At 46.1% G+C, this 8,855-nt stretch overlaps 2 protein-coding genes across 2 annotated transcripts in view; one reads left to right on the top strand and one right to left on the bottom strand.

Moving 5' to 3' along the window:
- The window catches only part of T265_05067 (hypothetical protein), a gene marked incomplete at both ends in the record, with an annotated part of 36,332 nt that overhangs the window by 18,057 nt on the left and 9,420 nt on the right, over positions 1–8,855 (bottom strand). The window contains 4 exons of the mRNA XM_009169978.1: positions 1,005–1,255; positions 2,596–2,760; positions 3,892–4,042; positions 6,700–6,771. Coding sequence (XP_009168242.1) covers positions 1,005–1,255; positions 2,596–2,760; positions 3,892–4,042; positions 6,700–6,771 — 639 coding nt within the window. The remainder of the gene's footprint in view (positions 1–1,004; positions 1,256–2,595; positions 2,761–3,891; positions 4,043–6,699; positions 6,772–8,855) is intronic.
- T265_05068 (hypothetical protein) overlaps positions 1–8,855 on the top strand; it is a gene marked incomplete at both ends in the record, with an annotated part of 58,609 nt that overhangs the window by 47,758 nt on the left and 1,996 nt on the right. The gene's annotated exons all lie outside the window — the stretch shown is intronic.

The following is an 8,855-nucleotide window of genomic DNA, read 5'->3' as shown; positions in this document are numbered from 1 at the left end:
ACATTGAACGCGGCCAGATAGACTGGGTGTCGAGGCTTGAGGACTGATTTGGAGATTCCTGAAGATGTCGGCACCATTTGACGAGCAAATGCTGCACGCAAAACCGATGCATGACGAACGGAGTCATCAGTCGTAGGTGCTGGGCCTACAAGGAGAGAGTCATTAATGGGGTGGGGAGAGGGGAAAGAAAAAGTATGTGAAGGAGAAAGAAGGGAGGCGTCAGCAGTAGCCTGTTTTCGCTTACCCGCCCTGCTGTATGTAGCAAGTAAGGCGACCCGGCTGATGGCACCACGCGACGGCCGATGTGGCATGAGTTTATTTGTATATGTGCAATTCATGATTGTACGTGGGCTGGGATACTGCCAGGGCGCCCACACCTAGAGAGGAGGACGATTAGGGTCCTCAAACAAAGCCTTTGGCTCAAAAGCCTAACCGCAAGGCAGCGGTGTTTGGCGGGAAATGCAAATACACTACCATTTCTACGGAACAAGTCGCCACATGTCCCAACCCCCAACCTGTGTAAACATGTGTGTCCTAGTCTGATGTCGACTGTCACACAAACACATGCAGATAGTACCTATGGTGCAAAAGTTACCCAAGCCCAAACAGAAATCGAGACGCAGAAGTCGGGTTCGAACCACGGGCACTAACCACTGGGCCATTTCGCCCCCTGAGTCCATAGCTTCAACGTTCTCCTGGCCAGCCTAGAGAAACTAAAAAACAAGAGTGGTTTGAAAGTTGGAAGATATCTTTCGGGATATTGGGGGTGGCTTGAAATTCTCCATCAAACGATGTATGACACCTGACAAATAAGAAGTGGCATGGTCAAATGAGCCCCGAAATATGCTGCGGTTAGAATTAAATGCAGTCAATCGTATTTAGTCGTTGTTAACAAGATAAAGGAACGAATATAACACAATATAAAACTGTGATTGAGAGCTGAAATGACATAAAAACTTGGAGGAAATGACCGATTTCCACAAACATCGAGGAGCGTGACTAACCGGAAGCTGAAATAAGTTGGAAGTACTGTCAGCAAACTGCACTGAAGTGTCGTCCGAGCAGGCATTGTTGTGTTGCTGAGTTGTAGTTTCATCGGGCTTCGGTTTGGAGCTTGTTGTGGATGGGCCACACAGTACCGGCCAACATGCACGCTCGGATATCCAGGAGGGATCCACAAGGCAGCAGTGTGAAAGTCCTCTGACCAATAGATCTTCAGAATAGAAAACGGAGATTTCTGGAGTGAGAGGATAAGCTAGAAATATCCATGAAAACAGCAGACGTCCACTCTCATATATCGGTTCCTAAAGTTGTCTGTCAAAACAGTAGTTGTTGGTCAGGTAGCTACCGATCTGTTCCCGCGCTTAGCCGCTCAGCCCGCAAACGTCCCGCCAACAATCTAGAGAGCATCATTTGTGCGCGGTTAAGTGGGTGGTGATATCCACTGGATTGATGACGAAACGTTTGCAAGCCATTAGTTATGTACGAACCTCCACCTTCCGTCACATGTGCGGATGGCGCGGACGGTGCGGACACCTGAGCAGACACTACTCACATGTTTCGTCAGTAATATGCATCACTACGCCAGCATTTCGACATACAGCCGGAACCACAAACTGCTGGGATGCGTTCAGCTGATATACAAATGGATTGGTACAAACCCAAACAAACAGATCGGAATCCAGCAAGTAGGGAAACACGTAAGTATCGAACCAAGTACGGGGAAGTGAACAGTTAAGATCAACAGTGAACGGAAGGATATGGTCAGGCCCCATGTAGCTAAGCTCTTTCCTGGTGGGCAAATTCCAAGTGCATCGCTTGCGATTTACCCGACCCTCAGTAGGCCAGACAAGTCTTGTTAGGACAAACAATGCCCATGCATCACTCCGTCTTTAGGCTTTATTTGGTTTTGACTGCATACTGAAAGAGACGTCTAGGCTTAAACTGCAAAGCCAGCCTAGCTCCCACATGCATGTGCCAACCGTCAGTAAGGCTAGTTCAGCTATAACAGCCTTCCGGTGCCTAGCTGCCACGCAAAAAAGCACGAAGACTAAGACACTGTCAGGTTGCCCAAACCTTGACAGGACCATTCGAGATGTTGAGGTTGGGTTCGAACCACAGACCTCCCGGTTAGTAAGTTCACAGTTTAACTACAGAGCTATCTCAGCCTCGTCACTAAGACTGGAACCAAGAGTACTGAAACGGTTCAGATATGGAAACGAAGCGAGTCCCATTACTGTTCATCCATCGAAGATGAGCAGGATACCGACAGCAATTATTCCAAAACTTCGGCAAAAGTGTTACATATCGGCACGACTTCCAAACTGTTTTGTCACTGGACCAAACTGGTAGAGTATTTAATTAGCTGTCCTGGACGGAACAGTCTACCGAAAAGGCTGCATACTACTCTGTAGCTGAACGGAGAGGTGATTACGAATTAGTCAAGGCAGTGGTATCTCATCGGAGGGCTTCACCGGGAGACAGTTTTTTCATACACCAGCACTGTGACGATCAAAATGAGCATAAGTTATCCGGTGGAAAACAAGAAAGCGGTATGAATACCAATAAGAAATAACGGGCGAAAACAAAACTGACCAGGCAGAAGGCTCAAAAGCGTCGCAATCCAAACGCTGATCGAACCGGCCGATTCACCAGCGAACAGGACACGACGTTCTAACAGCAGAAGTTTAAACAACGTCAACGCATCTCGTCCGTACACTCGAACGAAATTGGCCGCACTCAAATCGAAAATCAGAGCACCTGCAAAGGAGGAGGGCAGAGGGATGATTAAAGTCAGCATCAGTGACTTAAGGTCATCCACATGTATCAATCACATGACTACTCTTCAGCGGAAGAAACTGTTCTCGAGTCAGGGGAGGGGCCGATAATCGTAAAAGCGTTGTCCCTATGCAAGGCTTGGAGGAGACAGTGGACCTTGGATACAAATACGATATCGGAACGGAATGACCTGTCCATCCATAAAGACGCATTTTTAGCCTAGTAGTTGAAGTGTACCCCAATTTGATGTCCTTGCAATCCGATACGGACAAACAGAATAAGATGGATACTCACTTAACATGAGTCGACCTGACAAGGCTGAACTCTCAACCTTGTTGGTCGTTGCCGAATAGACTGACCGCTTCAGCGCCCAATCGGAAGCTGGTTTATCTGGCCCAGATGCTTACCGGATTCCAGAGTGAGATGTTGATGGGTTTTGTGAGCCTGGCATTCTGGGATTATTTTCAGGAATCTGACCTTCCTGACACTAACTAAAAACATTTACCACGGACAAGAGAAGAGTTACAACATCACAGTGCAGCGTCCGTGAGGGCGACACCTGATGGCCGCGATACGGTGGTTTTATGGTATGGAAGTGTTTTGGGCAGGCACTTCCGTCGATGTGAAAAATTTCACGCTACGACATCACCTGAATCTCACAGATATTTCGACAATCAACCGCAGATAACCCTGCATAATCACTCTGCCCAAGCGAAAACCTTCCAACCGGGCTATAAAGTTTTGTATTGCCCGATATTTTCGTGAGGGGCTTGCACTGGATGTCATCTATGGAAGAAGGATCCTCGTTAGCGGCAACTTAGGCATAAGGCTATTGAGTTCACTGATTGGTTACACTGGAATTTCAAAACGTTTGTAAACTAGTCAGAAATATTGGATAAGATCGAATCGGACTGGGCTTCACTAACACCACTGATTACCAACAGAATAGATAACTACTCGTAGGGAACAGAGAACTATGGTCAAGAAAACCGCCGAAACAAACAAATAAAAAATGATTCATAAAAAATTGAGGACGGTTTGATTAAACACGAGAAATGAGGCGAGGCGATAAGCGCCGCACAAATTACGGTGGAAAAAAGTACAGTAAGTCACCTTGGTAAGTCGATGGATGGGCCAAAACTGCGCTGAGTTTTTCATCCAGCTCAGCGTAGGCATCTTTGAGTCGCTCCAGTGTGAAACCACCTTCGGTAAAGAATTGTTCTATGAGCTGCGATAAATGATGCGCCATGTAGCTAAAGACCGGCTAGAACCAAAGGGAAGAGAGTAAGGTTTAACTCAAAAGCTACTGGGAATGCAGATCACAGTTGCTGTCCCAGGAACGAGGTCGACCGACCACCGGTGCCGGGATAGTACAACAGGTGATCCCACTGTGTTAGACATAAAACGAGTAGCAAATCGACTATACGGGGGAGGCTACCTTTACAACCTACAAAGCTGTATAAACACAAATCGAAACGCTCATATGTGGTCTCTTCGACCGGTTATGAGCAGACCAATCCTAAAAAACAGGTGACTATGGCGTCCATAGGTGTGAAGTGACGGCTGGAATTCGAGGTAGGATGAGAATGTAAGAGTTAAAACATGTTACAGGAAACACTATCACAGCCAATGACTGCTCGAAATCGGTCTGCGGGCTAAATCTTACCAGAAATACAAACGAACAGTCGGAGCACTGCACATAAACGAGGACCTATACAAACAGAGAAGCGGTTCGGAGCGGTACCAATCTGAATCAAGCCGATTCGAGCAACCAAAGAAGAGTTTGGAACCAGTAAGTTTACCCAACAAAACGATATTTCCCCGGTGGATGTACTGCATCCCTAACAATGAGTGACTTCCGAGAGTCACCAATGGCTGTAAGTCATGTGAGCGTTGTGTGATGGAACTTATGATTAGGCGGTTGAAACAATTGAGCTATGGTCTAAGTCATCATCACCACTGAAAACAACGCCAGATGAAAACACAGGTGCATCACTGTCGGCTAATTCGCGACGAAGAATAGAGACGGCGTACCTAGAATGAACACATCCTTCAGGAAAACAGTAGTAACTATGTGGGGCTTGAAGTGTGCTGCCATTGTTCCTGCATCAATCCTTCTCAGAACAGGCAACTATTTTCAAAGTGAGGCTGACATCAGCTTGCGAATCTTCCGCTACATCTGCTAATTGTTCAGTCAAGTGACCTTCGATTGTTCACACTGGTTGTCTGATGGTTGCTTATGATAAGCGTGGTGTGTGGCTTGTGAATACCACGAACGCTGAATGCTGGCTCACCATCAGCAGCATCAGCTGTAAAAGCCGTGCACCTGCCGTACATTGGTTCTAGCTGCCTCAATTTCGTCCACCGATGATTTTGGAAGATTGGGCGGATAGCTAGGCATTGGAGACGGTAAGTGATATAATGGATGCGTATAGAGAGGGTGTCCAGTGGAGTTTTAATTGGGAAGATTGCGACGGCAGCTATGCATTAAAGGTAACAGCTTGGATGCACCAGCGCCACTGGGGACACGACTGCGTCATGTCTGGCGAGGTCTCTAAACACTGATGTGTCCTGTCGCGGGGTTCCTGTTCAGGGAGACGGCGCAGCTGAGTTTGCTGCCAAGTCACTGGTTGACCTCCCCTGGGTCGTATTCACCCTATGTATGGTTGTACGAAAAGGGGTCTTCTGGCTGGTTGTGTAAATGTTAGAATCAGTGTCAGGTTTTCATAATTTCCCGAGCAGCTACAAACCTAGGATGATAAAGTTTGATACCTGGACACCTGAATCCTGCCCTGTACTGAATATATACTTGATTCGAAATCTGGACTCAGCTGACTAGAGTTATTATGGACAGTATGTGAAAGGTAAATGGGAAATACTGAACAGATGTTCAACAAGTATCATCGACTTTCGTTCACATATAACTAAGGCCAATTCACTAAACATGCACTGCAAGTGTTGACTGACGCTTAGCTGCACAACGTCAAAAGATTTTGATGAGAAACTAGACTTGCTGCCGACGATTGTCCAGTCATCAATTCATGTGAGACAAGAATATTAGTCACTCATTTTTCAAAACCTATATTTGGCACGGGGAAGAGCAAACCGAACCAAAGAAAGTGTGCAGATCGATAAAAGTTATTCATAGCGTTCTGACCGATCAAATCCTGAATGCATCAAAGATTTGTGGCATAATGTCTTGCGTTCATGAAGGGACGTGTCGCGTTCACAAGCATTTTCCGAGTCAAATACTGCGTATGTCACGTACATTGATTGCTAGACAACACTGCGTTTCCTAATTGGAAAATGAAGCACGTCAATTCGAGCTTTGGGCGAAACCATTTTATTGTCAGTGAAAATGAAAGTTCCACGTGAACGGACCTACTGTATCGTTGAACTGACGGGCGAAAAGATTTGCGGTGGTGACTGCACTATGAAAAAAGTGCCGTTTTCGCACCTGGGAAAACTCAATCAGCCTGCCCGCAGGAAGAGGGCGATCAGGTGACTTATTGATCGGGGTGACGAGTGACTTCATTCTTCACCGGATTTCAGGAAACCGGCGGCCCTCAATAAGCCTTCAACCTGAAAATGCGGTAATATATACTGCTCAATAAACTCTATTATGGTTGCTGTTTAGTGACATTGTTGAGCACCGCGGATTATTCAAATTATAGTCCGGTTTTTCTACAAAATTACCGTCCTGGTTTCAACGCACAGACTGAATGAGCATCAAGCAGCACAAGCCAAGTCTCGTTTTGAAACTGCAGATGACCATCACCTAACAAACCCCCTACCCAAGTAGGAACTCGAGTACAAAGCTTGTCAGGGCTTGGTGTAAACTAACCCGAATCAGCGAGTCGAGTCGAACGACTCAAATGAGGGTTTAGTGAGTACACTACTCAAACTTTAGGACAAACTTACGAATCGCATCAGAGCAATCAATGACTTCTGAACGGTGTTCCTGGTCACATCCGGTGTTTGTTGTGCGAAAGCCTGGGAAGGTGAACCAAAATACCGAGAATGCGAGAGTAGTGGTATGTGGAACAGCTCTTAAGGTGGAGCATGGCAAAGAGGTTTCGAGCGGGGTGGTGCAACTTATGACGCCTTATCAAATGATTCGTTGTAGGAAATTGTGGTGGTTTTTAAATAGTTTTAGACAGAGCACAACACATTTGAAAAGTTCTCTTAGATTATGAAAACTTCTTAATAAACGGCAAAGCAGTGTATTGGGTCACTACATCGACACTCTGAGTGACTAGGTCAGTATTAAGTTTTCCAGCCACAGACCGTGTATTAAAGGTTTTTCCATCAAGCACAAGTAGAAAAGTGGGTAGCCCGGGTCATCCAGATTTCTGTAGACATGCACGACATCACCCCACCAAAAATACGGAGATCCAAGCCTAAGTCCAAAGAAAACATAAACAGGAATGAGCTAAATGGTTGCGGTGTTCTGTTTTTCAAGCATTGCCACCCGGCGTAGGTCTATGCTAATGTATTCCGGGGAAAAACACCGTCGACGCGCACAAGGGATGAGCCCGTATTGGTAAATAGCTCGTCTGGCGTAAAAGAGCTGTTCCCCGGTCCTCCAGCTTAGCAGACCCAATTATTCCTTAGGGCCCGAGTAGTACTTCGATGACAAAGATGAACGATGAACACCGAAAACCACGGCCAATCCTAAGTGTGAAGCGAGGTGACATCCGAAGACTTCACAAGAGTACACAGTTTATCCCAATGTCACATAATGGCACTCTCGGTGTTCCGTCGACCTCGGAGAAATATGACGATTAAGACCAACGAGAAACTGAACAAAGTGGTCTGACGAGATCCAACCGGATTCTGCGTAGGAGGCCAAGCAGAAGTGCAGTGCAACGGCAACTTGATGACCTGCTCTCAACAGATTCATCCGGATTCTGTGTAGGAGGCCAAGCAGAAGTGCAATGCAACGGCAACTTGATGACCTGCTCTCACATCCACATTTTGGTTTGGGTACTCAACAAATTACACTATCAGGGAATACCATGAATCTCCGTAGTCGAGAAGCAGATCCCGAAGGGGTACCATCATAATCCCTTTGTAAAGATGGACACAAAAGTAGTCCAGTATGGAGGGCACACACTGAGTCAGCCAGTGACATTGACAGACGATGACTGCTGAATTAGTGAGGAGAGTCCGACAGCCAAGCATCAGTGGTGAACACAGATGTCATGCTGTCAATGATGATGGTGGTGTCGGACATATGCGACGTTCACAATATCGGTGGTAGCCAGTCTGTTGAGGCTTTAAATACCAACATAAGAAACATGGAAAAGAGACCAGAATTCAACCAGAGAGACTCCGATATGCACTCCATCTAATAACATATAGAAACAAGCCTGGTCTACCGAAGTGTGATACGNAAAACCACACCAAAAGCTTCCCTACACAAATCAGCGTCCGTCAGGGGTGCCCACTCTCTCCTTTCCTATTTAATTTCGTGATCGATGAGATAGGGAGGCGAACGCTGGAAGGTTTTTAAAACCCCGATGTGCGAATAGCCTCTAACAAAAACCTGGTCCGTCCTGAATATTCAGACTACTTCGTACTCATCTTCGATGAGAAGAAGGCTCAGGTGTTCCTGGATGAACTGACCAAAGCCACTCCGTCCTTTGGTAAGCACTTTCCACCCACAAAATGTAAGATCATGTTCCTGGAAACGTAGTCACTGGACATACACACACAATCAGAAGTTGTGGGACGTTTTACGTATCTTAGAAGTTGTATAAGTTCTGATTGTAGCGTGACAGGTGATGTCAATGCACCAATCCGCAAGACTTGTGTCGCGTTTGTTGATTTGGGACACCTTTGGCTTCGAAGCGGTATGCCCCTGAATCACAACTGGCGTGTGTATCGGACCACAATACGGGCTGTTTTGTTATACGGCTGTCATCATCATCATCATCATCATCATCATCATCATCATCATCATCATCATCATCATCATCATCATCAATGACAGCAACATCAGTGTTGGCACTGATGCTTCACTGCCGTACAACCATAAGGTTTGTCTAGTTATATATATATATATATATATACAT

The sequence above is a fragment of the Opisthorchis viverrini genome (assembly GCF_000715545.1).
Source record: "Opisthorchis viverrini unplaced genomic scaffold opera_v5_87, whole genome shotgun sequence".
NCBI lineage: Eukaryota > Metazoa > Platyhelminthes > Trematoda > Opisthorchiida > Opisthorchiidae > Opisthorchis > Opisthorchis viverrini.
This window is presented reverse-complemented; position numbering and strand designations above follow the sequence as displayed.